The sequence below is a fragment of the Pristiophorus japonicus genome, chromosome 15 (genome assembly GCF_044704955.1).
Source record: "Pristiophorus japonicus isolate sPriJap1 chromosome 15, sPriJap1.hap1, whole genome shotgun sequence".
NCBI classification, from domain to species: domain Eukaryota; kingdom Metazoa; phylum Chordata; class Chondrichthyes; family Pristiophoridae; genus Pristiophorus; species Pristiophorus japonicus.
In genome coordinates, this window is record NC_091991.1 from 23301623 (window position 1) to 23323097 (window position 21475).

At 42.2% G+C, this 21475-nt stretch overlaps 1 protein-coding gene across 2 annotated transcripts in view; it reads right to left on the reverse strand.

The window, feature by feature from the left end:
* Positions 1-20741, reverse strand: part of cpsf6 (cleavage and polyadenylation specific factor 6) — a 32396-nt gene extending 11655 nt beyond the window's left edge. For both annotated transcript variants that reach the window (XM_070900225.1, XM_070900226.1), the window contains exons 1-9: positions 20634-20741; positions 15606-15824; positions 12860-12963; positions 12281-12426; positions 10061-10231; positions 8526-9027; positions 7387-7502; positions 6524-6677; positions 653-852 (exon numbers count right to left, since the gene is read on the reverse strand). In XM_070900225.1, the coding sequence (XP_070756326.1) occupies positions 657-852; positions 6524-6677; positions 7387-7502; positions 8526-9027; positions 10061-10231; positions 12281-12426; positions 12860-12963; positions 15606-15824; positions 20634-20693 (1668 nt within the window). In that variant the 5' untranslated portion in view covers positions 20694-20741 and the 3' untranslated portion in view covers positions 653-656. The remainder of the gene's footprint in view (positions 1-652; positions 853-6523; positions 6678-7386; positions 7503-8525; positions 9028-10060; positions 10232-12280; positions 12427-12859; positions 12964-15605; positions 15825-20633) is intronic.
* Positions 20742-21475: the final 734 nt, after the last annotated feature.

Genomic DNA, 21475 nt, shown 5'->3' on the forward strand with positions numbered 1-21475 from the left:
CAGCTGCGCTGTATGAATGGGCTTAGCACTGAAGCCATCTGCAACAAGAAAAAATGGTAGTCTGCAGCATCTTGTGCTGAAGACGGCTATTTACATTTGCTGGATGTGGCACAGGGACGCAGATGATGGGGGGGGGGGGAAAACAAAGAATGTAACGACAGAAAAACAATACTATTTGATGTGGAATTCCATGCCACCAGAGGCACCAGTGTTGCTTAATTGGATATCTATTTTAATTTTGACAAATAATGATTTCAGAACATGCAATGTTTCAGTTTCGTACCAGACAAAATTCTGAATTGTAACAGGGATGGAGAGAAGGGTATGAATTGGTGCCCAAAAACAGATTTTTTCCCTAAATTCTTACATGAAAAGCAATGCTCTAATCTGTGAATTGAAGTGTCAAATACAGCAACTCAATTGACATTCATCGCAAGTTAGACACCGACCCATCTCAATGGCGATACTTACCAAGATTCTTAAGAATGTTATTTGACTAATGTGCTATACAGCTTCTGTGTAACTGTACACAAGGTCCCAGTCGAATGCTACTGTATAAAATTGAAGAATTCTCAAAAATCTGTTTGTAAAATAGGTAGAAAAATCAAATCAAGGTCACTTTACACAATTATAAATGAACAAAGTAACCCACCTATTTAACGATGACGATACTCCCGTTCTCTGTCTCTCTCTCTGTCTCTATCTCGCTCACGATCACGATGTCTTTCCCGCTCTCTACTCCTTTCACGGTAATAGTCGTCATGTCGATCACGGCTTCGTGAGCGCTCTTTGTGGCGTCTGCTTTTCTCTCTTGATCTACTGTGGTCTCTCTCCCGCGAACGTTCACGTTTTCTAAAGGAAGACAGTTACTCTTTAGTGGAAAGAGTTTAAGCAAATCTTTTATCAATCTAACATTTTTTTTTTTAAATTACATTTATTTTTTAAAAATTACATTTATTTCATTGTTTTGCATGGTCGGACATGCTAGTTAACTCATTATTGCCGCTAACAGTTATGTCACTTCAGGAGGACATAGTAATGGACACTGCATCACAGAACGTTATAATGAGAATTCACATATCCCTGAAATACAGAATGCTCAAAATACTAGAAGTATATTTTTCTGCTTGTTGCTTATGGTCAATAAGTATCTTAATTTAGTCTGTATTGGAACAAACCGGTACCTACACAAATTATACATTTATTCTGAGGCAGTGTCATCCTCTGTTTCTGCAACTGAAGTTCAAACACCAGGTACAATAGGATACTGCAGATCATCCAAACACTGAAAAAAAAAATCAGCTGGGAGTACTTTGTTTTAAAAATCTGTTTTTTTTTTAAAACCACAAGAGTCAGGTGACCTGCAATCCCAATATATAGGGAGCCTCTCTACTGGTTTTAATCCCAATCAAAACAAGATCTAATATAAAATAGCAAAGAAACCCTAAAGAGAATCAATATGAAATGCCACAATCCATACTTAAAAGGAACAGACTAAGAGTAGGAGTATTGTATATGTAGAACACAAAATGAAAAAAAAAAGTGAAGATCATATCTGAAAAATACCAAATCTATTTTTCCTCACATTACTATATTAAAGCAATGCCGAAATTGAGCGCCAGGTTTTCCAGAATAACTTGAGACACTTGCTAGTAGCCACTTTGCTAACTTTTATTTAGCAATGGGCTTCCATAAGTTTTCATCCTCAAATGAGACAAACAGCATAGACTGATGAAAACTATGATTCATCTGCCGACTACGAGGGTGTGTAAATAGTTACCGCCAGTTATAAATAGAACTTAAAAGACAATCCCAAGCAAGAATGTTAGGTGAAGCTAAATGATTGCCCTATCCATGTGCTATACAAGATCACGAAGGCAAGAAACTAACCAACTCTTTCTGAAATTACAAATGCCACAATGGCAAGTGTTGGAAGCAATCTGCTGAGGACTAAATTAACCAAGAGATTTAAAAAAAAAGACCAATGATAGACTGCTGAAAATCTACCTTTTCTCGCCTGAATCTTTCAAAAGTCATATCAAGTCAGAAACTCTGGGCTTTGCAGATTAGAAGTGTCTTTGAACCACTTTAAATACAAGATTGCCAAAGAAAGTAGTGATGTGTACTGAAAATATTACGAGCAGTTAAGCAGGACTTGTTTAATGACTCTTTTCCCCAATGGAACAGACATGTCATTAAGGTAACTGTCAAATGAATCAACCATTAATCAGAGTTTTTCTTGGCTATCAAGGATGATTTACCTCCTCAGCCTAGAAGGATCCTTGTTTACAGGAACCTCCACTTCCAAAGAAGCTACCACCTGTCTAAAAAACAAAAGCACCATCACTTGGGACTCAAAGAAAGCCACAACTGTCTTTTGTCCTGAACAATGAACTACAGATTAATTTCTAGATAATTGCACTTTGACCATCTGAAGCATTTAGGCAGAGGGGTCCACAGGTGAAAAATCTACAACGTTCAATCTGCATCAGCACTACATTCCCACCGAGATCCTCCAACAAATATTTTCAGTTTTACTCCAGAGTTTTCCTCATGAGGGAAATTTTTTAAATCCTCAGCCTTATTTAGACATCTTCCTTCAAGAGAATCTCCCCGACCCACCATTTCCTAGAACGGCCTGCAGAAAATATCTGCACCTTTTGATGGGGGACCCTGCAAAATAAATGGTAAAACCTTGCCAGATAATTTATTTTACCAAGTGCCAGATCCCTACTAATTATAACTGTTGCTTCACATTTCCAATTACTTTAAATCTATATATGGAAAGACCTGAGCTACCTCTGCATTGGAGACTTGCCTTCCTGGACTGGATCTGGGAATGCTATTGGCACAATGGTTCTCAACCTGGGAGGGATGGCATGTTGAGGGGCAAAATGGAAAAAAAATGCCCAGTTTCTTTTAGATCAGTCCACCAAAGAGCACCATTTACTGCACAGCAATCGATGGAACTTTCAGTGGAACAGCATGATCATTTTTACACTTTTTAAATACAGGTTGAACCTCTTATCCGGCAACCTCGGGGCCTGGCCTGTGTTGGATAAGGGAATTTGCCGAATGACGGGAGGTCAGCATTTCGGGCCCTGCTTCGGTCGGCCCGGAGGCAGAAGGGAGAGAAGGAGTTGCGGCAAGAGGCGGGGCAACTTCTGCAGCTCTTTCGCGTTGCCCGACTACTTCCGCCCGCAGCGTACTGCGGCACAGCTGCACTGCATCTGCGTGATGGACACTAAGGACAGCTGGCTCATCGTGCTGCAGCTGCGCTACGGCGAGAGGGTGCGTGTGCACGACGGGGCGGCCCAGGAGCACGGCAGGCTGCTGCAGACCCTCTCCTTCGACAACAACCGGCGCCCTGTCACCCTCAAGTTCTTCCGGGGTCAGATTGCAGTCTCCTACCACAGAGCCCGGCAGCACCGGTCACAGCTTCAACGCCACCTACTAGGTGAAAGGCTACTGCCTCCCACGGGTACCCGTGCAGCGGCACCAGCGACCCGCCAGCAGACCGCTGCAACAAGAACTGCCCCGACGGCTCCCGCCAGCCGGGAACTTCCACTGTGGCACCAAGATCTGTACCTTTGGAGCAGTGGCGGTACGACAGGCAGGAGGATTGCTAGGACGAAGCTGGGCCCAAAATGCGTCCAGCCTCAGGACGCAGCAGGCCGACCGGGCCCCAGAGGGAGCACCGGAAGTGGCGGGGAAAGGAGGAGCGACTAGCCCCAGGACACAGCGTGGGTCGCGAACCCCCCCCCCTCCACCCGGAAATGATGCCGGACGAGGGAGGTAGCCAGATAAAAGTGCCGGATTTGAGAGATTCAATCTGTACAAAGTATTTAAACTAAATAATATATCCCAGCTTTCCTTTCGTGACTGTCAGCACTCAGTTAAAACATAACTTTAGAAATGGTGGTTTCTCGAACACTATTTAAACTAATCCAGATCTACATAAGCAGACAGGACTATAAATTGAAACAAATTACAACTTATATAATCAAATGGCCTGAAACTGATTACACAGCATTCCATTTAAGCTTTTCCTCCCTCTCCCAGACTTTCCTGTATATCCCTTGCCCTATAATGTCCAGGCTGGATTGAGTCTTAACATTATGATCTGGAACTCAAAATTTACCCACTATAAAAAGTCAAAAAACAATTCAATTAACTAAACATATTCTTGTATAAATTAGGATTTTCTAAAATTCAGAACATTAGATAAGACACCACGATTTATTGGATTTAACAGCAGAGAAACAGGCCAGGCTGACCATTCATGCTCCACACAAGCCTTCTCCCACACCTCATCAAACCTCATCAACATATTCATCTATTCCTTTCTCCCTCAAGCTCCTCTTAAATACGTCTATGCTAGTCGCCTCAACTACTCCTTGTGGTAGCAAGTTCCACATTCTAACTACTCTCTGGGTAAATAAATTTCTCCTGAATTTCCTATTGGATTTATTAGTGAGCGTCTTTTATTTAGGGCCCCATGTTCTGCCTGCCCTGCAATTGTTAACATCTCTACATCTGCCCTATCATAATCTTGAAGGCTTCCATCAGGTCTTCTCTTTTCTAGAGCAAAGAGCCCAGCCTGTTCAATCCTTCCTGATAGAACTGAGAAGTTATACCTGGCATCATTACAGTAAATCTTACTTCACCTGCTCCAGGGCCTCTATCCTTTTTATAATATGGAGACCAGAACTGTTCACAGTATTCCCAAGTGTGGTCTAACCAAGGTTCTATACAAGTGTAACATAACTTGTGCCTTTCAATTCTATCCCTCTAGAAATGCTTTAAAAAAAAAAATGGTTTTACAATAACCTGTATCACTACTTTATGATAATGTGTATCTGTACCCCCAGATCCCTCTGCTTTTCCTATTTTCTAAAGGAATATTCTTCCTACCAAAATGTACCACTTCATACTTATCTATATTGAAGTAAATTTCCCAATTACACACCCATTCTGCAAGTTTATTAATATCTTCCTGTATTTTGTTACAGTCCCCTTCTTAACTGCACCCAATTTGGTGTCGTCCGCAAATTATGAAATGGTACTTCGGTTCCAGATTCCAAATTGTTTATGTAAATTGTGAACAGCAACAGTCCCAATTACTGCGGACCACTTCCCACCTTTTGCCAGTCTGAATAACTATCGTTTAGCCCTACCGTTCTCTAGCCAGCCTGCTAACCATTCTGCTTCTTGTCCCCTGACTCAACATGTCCTGGCCTTAGTTAAGAGTCCACAATGAAGGCCTTATCGAAGGCCGTTTGAAAATCCAAAATTATTTTCTTAATGGTCAAAGTATCGTTATCTTGGGGGAAGCAAGACTGATTGTGTGTTTGAGCGGCATTGCATAATCAAATTGGTGGATGGTGACCACATGAACAAGTAACACTACAGTTAACTGAGGCAACCTTTCCCATCTTTATTAGACCAGTTGGAATGAAATTCTGTGAAACAACTCAGTGACATGCCTGGCCCACGACAGCATTTTGTTGTTGTTGCATGGATATGCTTAGAACTGAAGCCTCAGCTGTGAGGTAACCCAATACTGTACTCGTTACTTTTGCTCCAGTCATGACCGTAGCCAGGATTCTAACAGTGAAATTTAACCACTGATTTCCTTTTGCGCTCTCCCCAGTTTAATCTTCAAAAGCGGAGCTAACAAATTGCACCTCAGTGGACAAATGTTAATTTTCACGAGTTTATCTCTTGTCCTACCCTCACCAGTGGGTAGGGCTGGGGACTGGGTAACATTAATACTAAACATGAACTCCAAGGAAATCAATTGCAAGTAAATATTGTGGGGGAGGAAAACCAAGGGCAGAACAAAACATGCCCTTCCTGATTTCGACAAGTTCTAATGTCCCTGCACCAAATGGAACAGGCACAAACAATGGACAAAACCAAATGAAACAGACCTACCTGCAATGATACTACCAATCTATTTTAACAAGTTTGACCATAATCCCTAAATGGAGCAAAAAAATATTCTTGTTTAACCTGATCTTTTCGCTTACAGGAAAATTGTTGCTGAGCCCATGGGACACAGATGTGAAATCTAGGACAGTTGAGGTAATTGCTCTCACTGAAATCAACTATGGAAATACAGAATAAAACACTCGAAAGCTCCGATACACATAAGCATCACTGAACACCAAATTCTCCAAGTTTATTCAATTTGTGTTTGATGCTGCAAAAAAAATCACACCAAGCGGCCCATTCCCAGCCATAAGGTTGGATAGTCCTCAGTTGATAACCTTAGAAAAAAATGTGATTGCTTTCTGCCTACAATATTCTTGTAGTAAAGATCCTCTTCTAAGCGGAATTTTGCTATGACAAGCCCTTCCACCTAGTATAAAACGAGCTTTACAATTCAAAACATCTTGCAAGTTAGTTACCAGAAAATATCAATGCAATTTTGACAATTGATTAAATGTAACAACTGCTGTATTTATTAACCCCAGCAATATCACTGACTTTTGATTAAGGATGAAAATCATCATCGTACCTTGACCCAGAACCATATGACTTTGATTCTATTCCATGAAGACAATCCTGTAGAGAACTTATAAGAACTTTGCAACGGTCATCAGCAGATACTTTCGACTGCTTGATCAAAGAAATAGCGGTAACCAGGGTTTCAATAGCACTCCCATAATCACCTGCAATCCAAACGAAAAGATTTGGCAATAAGTATTATAATTGTTCAGATATCTGCATTAATAAATGTGAACAGTCAACGAATGCTTGCATTCACAGCCAAAATACATCCTTTACTATAGCCATCATATCTTTTTCAATCACAGTCCTGCAATTTGTATCTTTATCTTACCACCTGACATTCTCTTTGGCTTCAAAATTAGACCCATTTCTGGGTCTGCTAATGGACCAATCAATAAATGCATGGCCGTGTGTTGTATTAAGTTATACAGACCAAAAGTGTCCTAGTTTGGTCTCCAGACTGTGTTACATTAGCTGATCTTAGCCAGCACAGAAGTTGGGATACTACAACTGGCATCTGCACCTTGGGGCTGGAGACTGGGTGTTATAAGCTTTGGTTTCCACTGCTGAATGCTATCCAGAAACAAATGCTAGAACACACATGATGTGTCAGCATTAATCATTCCAAAGTCAAATGAAGGGTCAATTTCCATTTATAATCTGCCCTACCTTCGAGATCTATTGCAATGTGTCCCAATTAAACAGGCTGCCGACATTCACTGTTTAAGTTCACAAGAGCATACAACCAAATGAGGTACTAGATGGTTACCAGAACCAGTACAACCACACTCCTGCATGAGTTGCTGTTTTCAGTGAAGAAATAATGTGCGGGTGATGAGGGAAGAGAAGAAGCAAGCTGCTTCAGTTTACCAGCACTAGCGTCAGACACGGCCCTCGAAATTGCACTGCTAGAAATGGCTCTATTACGATTCATGATTTCCTCAAATTCTGCTTCACTCAGCGGAGTCCTTGAAGAATCCATGTCTCTGTCAAGAAAAGAAACAGCAAACTTAGTATAAATGTATTTCCTGATAACCACAGGAACAAAATTCTGGTCTTTTCTTGACATTCTAACTAATACACAAGACATATGTTATAAATTTTTCTCCTGCTTTATAAAAAACATTTCTGGTCGATTTCTTTATTCATCTAAACGAATGCCGATGATGGGATTTTGCTTCCCCACTTCAGAATGATTAATGCTGACATTGCAAAAGTCAGATGAAGGCTAAGTTTCTAATACTGTGCCTGAACCCAACTTCTGAAGATAATCAACTCCACTTGTGACAATACTACTTCCGACACAAGTTATCCTTACTGCCTCTTGGGGCACAGTTGCACAGTTAACTCCAGTGCAAAGCAATTTCTGTCTTGCTTTCCTTGGAAATCCAGAGTCAGGACTTAAACTAACTCCAGAGCAAAATCCAGTACAGTGTCAAAGTTGGTCTCTTAGTTCTACCAACTGGGTACTTTTATTAAAAGACAAAAAAAAAATCAAACGAACCGTAATTTACATGTTCAGACAGATTCTCCCCTCTGCTCCTTTAAAACATTTAAATTTCTAAATGCTGGAAAAAGCTGTCCCTTCATGCATCCACAAATGCAGTTTCCTCTAAAACATACATGATGAAATTCCAGCCAGGCAAGAGTATACAATATAAACCGGGTTCTGCCTGGCTGAAACCTAAACTGCATCCATCAATCTCAGACCAATAGCTGCAATATAAATGCATCCTTGATGATTTCTAATATAGGCAGTTTTGTATCGTGCATTTAGGCCAAGAATAGAGTTGAAAGCACAAACTAATTTCAAGTGTCACCCACCACTGCTGTATTTGAACCCAAATCCTAGAGATGGAAGGTCAGTATTTCATTTAATATCCAATTGCCCACCCCAGCTAATCCCAGTTAAACTTAACTCGAAAATATTTAACGCTTGCATGATTTGCAAATAATTTTTCTTCCTCTCAAAAGGCATTTAATAAAATTAAAATATACATAAAATTTACCTGCCGGCAGGTCCATAGTCTCCTCGGTCATATGGTGGGGGACGTCCATATGGATCCGATGGAGGAGGTCCACGACTGTCAGATGAAGGAATTACATTATTGGCCGGTGGTGGGAAGAAAGCAGGATTTACATGAGGGGCTGGAGGTGGTGCACCAGGAGGGGGTCCAGGAAGATGTGGAGGTGGAGCAAGATTAATAGGAGGGCCAAGCGGACCTGGAGGACGTGGTGGGAAAGGACCAGGTGGTGGGGGTGGTCCTTGCTGGGGAGGAGGGGGGCCAGGCGGAGGACCATAGCCTGGAACAGGAGGTGGAGGACCAGGAGGGAGTGGTCCCATGGGAGGTTGCCCAAATGGTTGTCCTGGAAACACAACTGGGGGTGGAGGACGATCACTACGATTTGGTGGCCCACCTAATGGAGGAGGAAGACCTTGCCCAGGTGGAGGCGGACCCGGGAGGCCTGGAGGACCAGGAGGACCAGGAGGTAGTCGTGGTGGACCTTGCCCTGACAAAAATAAAAAGATGCTGTCACATTCAAAGAAATGCAATTTATAAGAATCATCTGTACAAAAGATTACATGGCATTGTTATATTTAGAATACTAAAATGCAACTTTTAACAATGAACATTTTTAACAAGCCATATTCCAATTGCAATTTCCTACAATTTTCTTTAAATTCTTGATGCAGTTGAAATATCAATTTTTTTTTTTAAAAACACAGCACTTCAACATACGTTAACTCATTACTAAAACCATGTTCTTAAAATTTATTTCGGCAGCAAAGAAGACGAAAAAAATTCAATTTTTGAAAATCAGTGGAAGATATCTGAACTTGACTATAATCTGCCGGAAAAGGAGGAAGGAAAGAAAGAGAGAGAAAGAAAGAAAGGAGAGAGAAAGAAAGAAAGAAAGGAAAGGAAAGGGAGAGAGAGAGAGAGAGAGAGAGAGAGAGAGAGAGAGAGAGAGAGAGAGAGAGAGAAAGAAAAAGAGAGAGAAAGAAAGAAAGAAAGGAGAGAGAAAGAGAGGAGGAGGAAGGAAGAAAGAGAGAAGGAGGAAGGAAGAAAGAGAGAAGGAGGAAGAAAGAAAGAGAAGGAAATCTTCCTGTGACTTTCACCTTGGTTTCAACTGATCAAATGAAAGTCTGAGTGATGCTTTTAAGCCTCAATTACTATTTCATCCAGAGAGCGAAGAATTACAGAAAATAATCAATGTTGAACTCGCTGCCATACGGGAGTGGATGAAGCAGATAGCAGACACAATTAATGAGAGACTTGATGCATACACGAGCAAGGGAAGATGGCTAAGGGTAAAAAAAAAGGGTAATTAGAGCAGGCGTAGGCTCACGTGGAATATGAACACCCACCATAGATCACAGTTGGGCCGAATTGCTCGCTTATGTACTGCAAAATCTATGTAATTCTATGTAACATCCTATGGTCATTCAAAATCCAAAAAGATTTGGACATTAAATGTGTGGCAATTTGTTACTGCCTTCCCCAGTGTTGTTCATTAAATATTGATAATCACAGATACTCACCAGGAAAAGGTGGAGGCCCTCCTGGTCCAGAAGGCCCTGGGAATCTGTCCCCGCCAGGGCCAGATGGTGGGAAACGACCCCGTCCCCTTCCACCTTGGGAAAATGCCAAGCGACTGTTGGCTCCAGGAGGCCCAGCTTTGCCTTCCCCTGACATTTGGCCAGACTGAGTAGCTGCAAGAATAAATACCAATCACTTCAGTTTAAACCCAGATTTTAAGAGACAATTGTATGTAGTAAACAAGTACCAAAAAGTAGATACTTGTCCAATATGCATTAAGATCAGGCCCAAAGCCTTGGAACTGATGGGCAACCCTACATTTAGACTCTGCAAAGTTGCAGACAATGTAGGGAGCATTCCATAGGCAGATGGTGTCAATACCCACATACAATCACCTAACATAATACAAAACAAATAATACATATGTTTAAGTGCACTTATCTTTAAGTGCATGCCCTACATTAAAACATTTCTGTCTTGCACTTAATGGAACATCCAGTTTTATGGGCCCAAGTTTCCACATGATTTGCGCCTGATTTTTTAGGAGCAACTGGTGGAGAACGGACTATCTTAGAAATCGCAATTCTCCACATTTTTCTTCTGCAGTTCTAGTCAGTTAGAACAGTTTCACTTTGGAACAGAATTTTTTCTTCAAAAGGGGGCGTGTCCGGCCACTGACGCCTGATTTCAAAGTTTCCACAGTGAAAACGTACTCCAAAGTAACTTAGAATGGAGCAAGTGAAGATTTTTGTAGAACTGAAAAACCCTTGTCTACACATTAAAAAAATCAGGCGCAGGTTACAAATTAGGCGTCCAGAACGAGGTGGGGAGGGGGGGAAAGAGAAGTCATTAAATTCTATAATAAATAATAAATCCTTATACAAATAAATCCAACCCGAATAAACATTTATAAGAAAAGATTAAATAAACCACCTTCCTACCTGTGTGAAAGTGCTTCAGCCAGGGAGAATGCTGCAGGAAGCCTCACAAGTTGAGGCAGCCGTTCGTTCGATGGCGGGGGGGGGGGGAAGGAAGCCGTTCCAGACGGCAGGCGGGACCGACCGAACGCAGCTGGGAGGGGGGGGGGGGGGGAGAGGGGAGAAAAAGAGAGAGAGAGAGAGAGAGAGAGAGAGAGAGAGAGAGAGAGAGAGAGAGAGAGAGAGAGGAAGGCGGGAGAGGAGACAGTGAGAAAGCTGCAGGAAGTCTCAAGTTGAGCAGCCATTCCCGACGGCAGGGAGGGGGGGGGGGGGGGGGAGGCCGTCGGGAAACAGCTGCCCCAACTTCTGAGGCTTCTCTCTGCTGCAAGAAGCCTCAGTGCTGATCATGGAAGGGCAATGTGCTTTTATTAAAAAATGTTCAAAAATTAAACAGCTACAAAGAACTACAAAAATGGCCTAGTGCCAATGTTTCCTTCACACTGCGCGTGCGCGAACGCTCCAACGCACAGGGTTGCCGGCAGGAAAAAAACTCATTTAAATGGTAACCGCCCCCTCCCACTTACAAAATCGGCGCGAGTGGTAGGCTCCGCCCCCCTGGGCGCCGTGCCAAGCAGACATGGAGCTGCAGGGCACTCCAGAATCGCGCGTTTTTTTTCCAGTGCCGTTTTCGGCGCGATAAACGGGCGCCCAGCTCGGAGGGGCGCCCGTTTTTTATCGTGTGGAAACTTGGGGCCTATATAACTAGACAAAAAAAAAAAGAGTTGCATTTATATAGCAGTGCATGCCCCAAACACTTCAGGTAGTCACTGCTGTTATCCAGGCAAAATATAGCAGCTAGTTTGCACAATAGTAAGTTGGCACAAACAGCAAACAAAAGAAATGACCAGTTATGTTTTAGTTGGTTGAAAGAAAACTTGGCCAATACCAGGCAAACTCCCTGTTCCTAACATAATAACGTGGGTTCTTTTATGTTCACCTGAATAGGCAGAGGGTCTCAATTTAACACATCTAAGAGATTGCACCTCTAATAATGCAGCAATTGCTTAGAAGGATTAGATTAAGTGCTCAAATCCTGGAGTGGGCCTTGAAATCAAAGCCTAGTAACTCAAGAGTGTTACCAACGGAGCTAAATTGAAAATGTTGCATCAATTAGCATTAGTGACAACATAATTATAACTAATCGTACAATAAATTAACAAACTTATATAACTTCTCATACGAACAGACCATCAGTGTGCCAAATAATAATTACATTTTCCAATACATGTATTTCTATGCGCTTACATTTTCTAGACTGCATTTCAAACTGACTGAGTGACTGCTTATTGCATGGTGTGACGATAGGATTCTGCCCATGCATGTCTCGTTTAGGAAGCATATCCATCAGTTTTTTGGACGAACTTTCAGATCCCACACAAATGAGTGCAAACCTGGTTTAAAAAAAAGATAACCACACTTAACAGTCACACCTTTGTTGACCTATTAATGACATTAATCATGCTTTATAGCACTTAAACGTGGCAAAACTTAACTTGTCTTATAGAGTACTACTTTTATATAAATTTATGGAAATAGTTAACCTTCAACATGATTGGTTATTAATAGAAGCAATTTTCTTCCACAAAAGCTGCTCAAAACTTTTGAAGCTTATACCACTTGCCATTACCACACATTTCTGATGAACACCCCCTGTACTATAAAGTTCAAGTTTCATGCATAACAATGTATTAAAATGCCAGTTTACTGCACAACTAATTCTTTGAACTCAAATAAATTACCAATTTAATATTCAGATAGAAGTTCCTCTATAAAGCAGCTGCTAACACAATACCTAAACAACATCAATCCATCACATGGTCTCACCCTTTTGACTGTCCATTAGCCCGGTTCTCAAAAAACTTTATCTCTAAAACATCAGTAATGCCCATTGAATGAAGAGCATCAGTCAAATCCTCATCTGTGGTCCACTGCAAGACAAAGTGAAAAAAAATTGAATGTTGAGGACACTTCAAAGAAGCAACAGGCTTTAAAACACACACATCCCAACTGTGCTCAGCAGATTTTAAAAAGTTAATTTCTGGAGATGCTTAACAACTAAACATGGAGGAGTGGAGTGTATATTTGCATTGTCAAGTGTGAAGCGGTACCAGGATTTTCAGAATACACTCAAAAATCATTCAATGTGGTGGGATTGAATTGCAGTTCTACAAGTTCATTAAATTTTGCTTTCAAACAATCTTTTGAGAACCCTGGGCAGCACGCGTCACAGGTTTCTAATATTAATCTCCGAAACTCGAATAATGAAGCTGAAACCCACTTGTGTTATTATTGATAACTAATCCTTGCAGACCCCATTTCTTAATCATGTCAACCATTAAATATTGACAAAGGTCAACTTCCCTCCTCATCCTTCTTGACTTGTCTGCAGCCTTTGACACGGTTGACCATTCTAACCTTCAATGCCTCTCCACCATCGTCCAGCTGGGTGGGAATGTACTTGCCTGGTCCCATTCTTATCTATCTAATCGGAGCCAGAGAATCAACTGCAACGGCTTCTTTTCCTGCCCCTGCATCATTACCTCTGGTGTCCCTTGGACCCCCTCCTATTTCTCATTTACATGTTGCCCCTTGGTGACATCATCCATAAACAAAGTGTCAAGCTCCACATGAACACTAATGACACCCAGCTCTACCTCTCGACCCTTATACTGTCTCTAAATTGACAGACTGTTTGTCCAACATCCAGTTCTGGATGAGCAGAAATGTTCTTTGCAGTCCCTGCCACAAACTCAGTTCCCATCCCTCTCCCCAATTCCTGTCCGAGGCTCAACTAGACGGTTTACAACCTTGGTGTCATATTTGATTCTAAAATCAGCTTTCAACCACATATCCGCAGCATAACTAAGACAGCCTATTTCCACCTCCATAACACCGCCCGGCTCCACACTTGCCTCAGCTCATCCGCTGCTGAAGCCCTCGTCCATGCCTTTGTTACCTGTAGCCTCGACTCCAACGCTGACCTCTCACATTCTACACTATGTAAACTAGATGTGATCGCAAACTCAGCTGCCCGTGTCCTACCTCGCACCAAGTCCCTCCCACCCACGCGCTGGCTGACCTACATTGGCTTCCGGTTAAGCAACGCCTCGATTTCAAAATCCTCATCCTTATTTTCAAATCCCTCCATGGCCTCGCCATCTCTGCAATCTCATCCAGCCCAGCCCTGCCGCCCCCCACGATGCCTGCACGCCTCTAATTCGGCCCTCTTGAGCATTCCAGATTATAAAAATCGCTCAATCGTTGGAGACTGTGCCTTCCGTTGCCTAGGATACAACTCCCTGCCTAAACCTCTCCGCCTTCAAGACGCGGCTTAAAACATACCTCTTTGACCAAGCTTTGTCACCTGTGCTAATTTCTACTTATGCGGCTCGATGTCAAATTTTTCATCTCAATGCTTATGTGAAGCACCTTATAATAATAACTTATTTATATAGTGCCTTTAACGTAGTAAAATATCCCAAGGCGCTTCAACAGCAGTGTTACAAGACAACAGATAAATTTGATACCGAGCCACAAAAGAAGAAATTAAGGCAGATGACCAAAAGCTTGGTTAAAGAGGTAGGTCTTAAAAATGAGGAAAGAGAGAGAGAGAGAGAGAGAGGTTTTTGGAGGGAGTTCCAGAGCTTAGGGCCCATCATAAGAACATAAGAATTAGGAACAGTAGGCCATCTAGCCCCTCGAGCCTGCTCCGCCATTCAACAAGATCATGGCTGATCTGGCCGTGGACTCAGCTCCACTTACACCCCCTCGCTCCCCATAACCCTTAATTCCCTTATTGGTTAAAAATCTATCTAGCAGCTGGAGCCATGACCACCGATGGTTGAGCAGTTATAATAAGGGATGTTCAAGAGGGTAAAATTTGAGGGGCGCACACATCTTATGGGGAGGTAAGGCTGAAAAAGATTAGAGGAAGGAAGGGGCAAGGCCATGGAGTGATTTGTAAAACAAGGATGAGAATTTTGAAATCGAGGCATTGTTTAACCGGGAGCCAATGTAGGTCAGAAAGCACAGGTGCGTTGGGTGATCGTGACTTGGTGCGAGTTTGGACACGGGCTGCTGAGTTTTGGATGACCTCAAGTTTACATAGTGTAGAATGTGGGAGACCAGCCAGGAGTGTATTGGAGTAGTCAAGTCTAGAGGTAACAAAGGCATGAATGAGCTTTGGGATATTTCAGTATCTTAAAAGGTGCTATATAAATAAGAGTTGCTACTGTTGTTCATACTCGCCAGAAAAAGGTGGTGGCCCTCCTCGTCCAGGAGACCCTGGGAATTGGTCCCCACCAGGGATAGTGGGAAATGACTTTCACTAAATGCGATTGGCTTTTTAAAAAACTTTTAGGTCACTGATGAGTACGTATCTATGCTAAGCATGCAACTCTCGCTATTCCACCCAAAATAATTTATCCATCTGTTATTGAGATAAACCTGGCATCTTTATAATTTGAACTAATTGTATTTGCAGTTGCTTGGAGAGAAGATATTGGAAAACTCAGATCCCACTGAACAACTAAAATTCTTTGGAAAGATAAAGACAAATCTAAACACTTACCCAAGTCAGATTCCCAATATACAAAGCTATTCTTTTCCCAGTGTAGGTATAAACAATATTTGGACCCAACGAATTAGAAGATTTGCCACCATCATCCGAAACAGACTGTGGCATGCTGTCCATGTAATCACGATCTTCTGGTGCGTCGCCATTATTAGCAGATGGTGATATGACATCATCATACAAATCTATCTGATCATGACCACTGTACTCCGTCTCCTAAAGACAAGAACATTGTTTGGCATTTAAAAAAAGAAAAATACCCATGTCAGATCTATCCACAATTAACACAATTCTCATGATCATAAAAGCTCTGTATAAACGTAAATACAACTTGTTCCTCAGGAATAAAGTTGCCCTAAGTGTAGCTCAGTCAATATCAGATTGGATACCAAGAGAAATTTAAATGCAAAAGCCCATAAGGGTCAAAGCTAAAGATATTAAAATTTCTCATTATGGGGCCACATATAGTTCTAGAATTTCCTGGATCACATTTACACAGAAGTAACATCTAAATTTACGCCAGTTTCTGCACGGAACTTGCCAACGGGAACAGACCCTGAAATTTCCTGCAGTTAATTTGCTCAGAGCGAAATGTACAACCCAAATTCAAAGCAGCGCAAATTCAAGGTCACCAATAGCAATGCCTGCTATTTTCTGCCATAGCATCTCACTCACCAAGCCTATTACCTCTACTGCTCTGCTTTCCTTTCCCTCATTATGCAGAATAGCAATAAGCTCTGTGGGGGAAGCCATTCCAGCTGCTTAGTCCTTTTGAATGTGTGGGAGAGGGGCTCTGAATATTTGTGGGAGCCCCGAGACAGACAGCACTTTGGTCAAGAAAGAATTTTTTTCACTTTCAAACTTGAGAAATTGCAGTTACGCTAACAGTGACCGAGCTATGCTCCATCTAAACTTTTGGCAGAAAGCTAAGAAATTTGCAAGCCAGCCTTTTGAATGGAGGCAGATTTATTCAAGCAAGTGGCAGAGGATTTCGGCGGACGGATCTTAGAAATGACGCAAGCAATTGAGGAAATTCACACATAGCATTGTTTTTGTGTAAAACTAGCATAAATCTGTAATGGTGAATTTCCACTTGTACCAACACCCTACACAAACTAAATTCATGTTCCTTCAATTGGCATACTTGGCTCAAAATACACAGTAACAGATTTAGGTGTTCTGAATTAGGATTTATTTACCAATGAGGAAACATTACAAAAATCTCCAGCTCTTTTTAAAATCGCTCAGGGCCATAAAACTCAAGCAAGACAAACCAGCAAAGATGATTCAGTTGTCTGGAATTCGAGGGTCAGATTGCATGGACTTGAGGACCACATACGCTGCGAGGGTTACCGGCTGAAGTCCGACAGAAGGTCCATTTAAAAGCATTGCACTTGTTAAACTACAGGAACATACAGCTTGTACGATGAATCCCCTCTGCAATTCAGAAGGGATGTCAAGGAAAGTGAAAATATTCATATCTAGAAAATTTTATGTTAAAAAACACCTGTCCATTGTGCGAGAAATGATGTTTTCTCCAAATACCAGAAATCATACTTCCAAAGTAGTTCAAGGTCTCATTAAGAACAGCAGGGACCAGGAGTTTTGCCAGATATCGTATATAGATACAAGTTTAAAGTTGGCTCTCATTGTAGCTACTTAGCTACAGCTTTTGCTGTCTAGCTCAACTTTCTCAGAAGAAACTGGCAACAGCATTGAATACCATCCGATTATTCTGTTTTGATAACAGCTGACCCAACTTTACCCTCTTCCTCCATATAAAACAAAGAGCTTGTAATAGCCCCATGCAATCTCAGTAATCATAGAATAGTACATCTCAGAAGGAGGCCATATGGCCCATCAAGTCTGCGCCGGCTCTTTCGAAGAGCAATCCAGTTAGTCCCACTCCCCTAACCTTTCCCCATATCACTACAATTTTTTACCCTTCAAGTATTTATCCAATTAACTTTTGAAGGCTACTACTGAATCTGTATCCATCACCCTATCAGGCATTGCATTCCAAATCCTAACCACTTGTTGCATAAAAAAAAGCCCCCCTGCCCCATGTTGCCACAGGTGCTTTTGCCAATCAGCTTAAATCTGTGCCCTCTAGTTATCGACCCTTCCGACATTGGAAACGGTTTATCTGTATTTACTCTATCAAAACCCTTCATGATTTTAAACCCAGGATTATCAAATCTCCTCCAAGGAGAACAACCCCAGCTTCTCCAATCTATCCACGATACTGTAATCCCAGGAACCATTCTAGTAAATCTCTTCTGTACCCTCTCCAAAGCCATCACATGCTTCCTAAAGTGTGGTGCCTAGAATTAGACACAATACTCCAGCAAAGGCCGAACTACTGTTTTATATAGGTTTAGCATAACTTCCTGACTTTTGTGCTCTTACGCCTCTATTTATATAGAGCCCATGTGCTTTATTATCCTGTCCTGCCACCTTCATTTTGTGCACAGGCACCATCAGGTCTCTCTCTTCTTGCATCCCCTTTATAATTGTACCATTTAGTATGTAGTCATGCCCAAAGTAGCAAGGAACTTTGCTCACATCAACACAACAGAATTTATATTTTATATCTGAGCCAAGAAACTAGAAATAATTATATAGTTACTTAATGTAACAAATTAAACTTGGAAACCACATTCAATTTGGAATTGTCTAAAGACAACCAGAAGCAACAGTTGCTTTTTTTTGGATACAGGACAAAGGTCATTGAGGTGTATATGGAAAGCCTTGCACACCTCGTCAAAGATGTGGCCACAAGTTGATTTTCCAAGCACAATAAGGAGGTAAAGTGATATTTTATTTTATCTGTTAATTTGGCTCATTAAAAACACCATTGGGCCAAATACACCATTGTTTACATCAGAAACACATCCCCTGACCAGAGCAGTCAGATTCATATCAAGAGGCAAAGTTTACCAGTGTAGTTCAGTGAGTGAAACAGTTCTATAATTATGCTTTTCACCAAGTTTGGTCTAGAAAAATGCTAAAAAGTGAAACATGCCCATGAACTAAAATGATCAATCGAGCTTTACGCTTGTTGGTGGTCAGCAAATAGATTCTAATTATGGAGAAAATAACCACAAAGCATTAACTGGCAGTGTTATACATGGAGCAGAAATCTGCATTTCAGTATAAACTTTTCAGATAACACCTGGCGTGGTCTGAAATATTTCCCCTAATTTTCTCTCCAGTAAACCACCAAAAAGCAAAAGTACAATATATTTACATGTTTCTGCCACTCACACGATAGCCAGTCACCATGATTTCCCGTTCCCCTTCTAGAATTGTAAATTGCTCTTTATTTTCTCTTTCTTACCAGTCTCTCCTTATCCCCACCCTTTTTTTATTGCTCTCACACCATTGTACATCAAAAATATCCACCCTTTGCTGCACCCAGACAGCCTCCAGCACTTGGTCGATCCAATTCAAAACTGTTATGTCCCAGTCACGTAGTTTCAAATTGTCAACTTCTACTGTTTAGAAAGAAAATGTAGATCAAAGTTTGTTGTGTAATGAACAAGCATTGAACTGTAGATCCAGAAACAAATCATGTGAATGGTACAACTTTTGAAATTAGTACTTTTGTTCAATTTTTCCATCCAGCAAACAAAGTTAGCTTCCCTCTCACATCTCCACTGGAATTTTAATAACCCAATTGGCACTAATATATGCTTCCCTGAAGTGACATTCTACACCCATGACTCAAACTTACAAAACAAAATATTAAAACTTTAATAAAGGATTCAGATAACTATGAAAAGTTTTTCATGTTGACAGTTTCTGAAAATATGTAATTTTTAAATTTAAAATAACAAACACAACAGAATAGTGTAATCAAATCCTGTGGCAATCAAGGAAAAAATATGGTGCCTCATGACATCTAAAAATGTCATAATCCATGAAATACTTTTCTCAAAACATGAATGAATTGCTTTCACTAAATTGCAGTCCCTTAGCCCAAGGCACGGGGGGGGGGGGGGGGGTGGAAGAAATGAACTTTAATATTCAATTTGTTCAATCCGCAAGTGCAATCGTGGAAATATTCCAAATGCTTTAACTTCTTAGCATTAACCCTTTTGAAAGCAATCATTTGACAATTTGAAAGTCATTTCCAATCACTTAGTTTGTAGATTGAGAAACATAAAATTGGAATTTGCTATACCACATATTACTCGATTTTTAAAAATAACGAACCGAAGGAGACTGCAGACGAAGGAGCAAAAATCTTGCAATGCTAGATCAATTAATTTTTCATTCTCAATTGGTTTTCAACCCCAACAATAATTTGAAATGTTTCCATCCTATTTGCCACCACTTTTTTAAAAATACAAGCGTTGCAAAAAAGTGAAAAGTTATTCGTTGGAGGCGGCTGGAGGAATGTGTTTTGAGTGGGGAATACGCAACCACTCGCTGCTGTTTACTCGCCCGCCTCCCGCTCTCGGGCGCCATGTTGTCGTGTTTTGTTCTCACAAAAGATGCGTCTCGGGGAAGCGCGGGATCGGCCGCCGGACACAAAGTAAATGTTGGCGGGTGAATTAAAATGAATTCTATCGTTAGATATATATTTTTTTTTTAAACCGCCAGGGCAGCGGGAAAATCCTCTCCCGAGGTAACAGCCACTATTCGGGGGAGGGGGGAGTTAGAGCGGGGAGCCAGCGGCCTACGCTCCCGCCTCTCCGAGGGAAGGAGGCGGCGGCCCATGTGGGCCAGACCGGGCCTCCGTTTCGAGAATAAAATGGTCGTTCTGAAGCCGGGCTCTAGCTGCAGGCCTGTGTATGTATGTGTGAGAGAGACAGAGAGTGTGGCGGCCGGGATTCTGCACCGGCGCTGCGGCCTCCGCCAAAACACGCCGACTTTTTCCCTCCCTCACTCGCCAACCCTCCTCCCCCCTCGATCGTGTGAGGGCAAAGGGTGAACGCGGGGCTCGCTCGTTCGGTTCGGTCACACCTCTCAAGTCCGAGGCGATCCGATCCTGACCCTCAGCGAGCGGCCGGCCGTTACCTGGTTAAACTCCTCGCCGACATCCGCGTAGATGTCGATATGATCCACCCCGTCAGCCATTTCACTGCGTCTCTGCGCTCGAGCGGCCGTTTGAAGCCTCGCTGCATCACTTCCGGAAACAGCGCCACCGCCCTCCCCCCAGGCCGCCCGCGGAACTGCAGCTTTCAACAACATCATCATCATCGTCTTGGTTAATCCTTGCCACTGGACCAAGACCTAGCTCTGGACCAAGACCTAACTCTGTCAAGTCCATGTGGTGGCTGGTGTACAACGGTCACCACACGTTAAAAAAATCCAAGCACAGGCATCTTCCATCCTTCAAGATTTAGTTTGGACCTGGAATTTTAGGTCCATCATTGAAACACCTATGAACCTTTTGACGGGGAAGCAAGTCATCCTCGGTTCGAGGGACTGCTTATGATGATGATCATAGGCAGTCCCTCGGAATCGAGGACGACTTGCTTCCACTCTAAAAAATGAGTCCTTAGTTGGCCGAACGGTCCAATACGAGAACCACAGTCCCTGTCACAGGTGGGACAGATAGTCGTTGAGGGAAAGGGTGGGTGGGACTGGTTTGCCGCACACTCTTGCTCACTTGCTGTGAAGGAGTTCTGAGTAGAGCGCTTGCTTTGGGAGCCTCGTGTCTGGCATGCGAACAATGTGGCCTGCCAAGCGGAACTAATCAAGTGTGATCAGTGCTTCAATGCTGGGGATGTTGGCCAGGTCGAGGACGCTAACGTTGGTGCGTCTGTCCTCCCAGGGGATTTATAGGATCTTGCGGAGACATTGTTGGTGGTATTTCTCCAGCGACTTGCGGTGTCTACTGTACATGGTCCATGTCT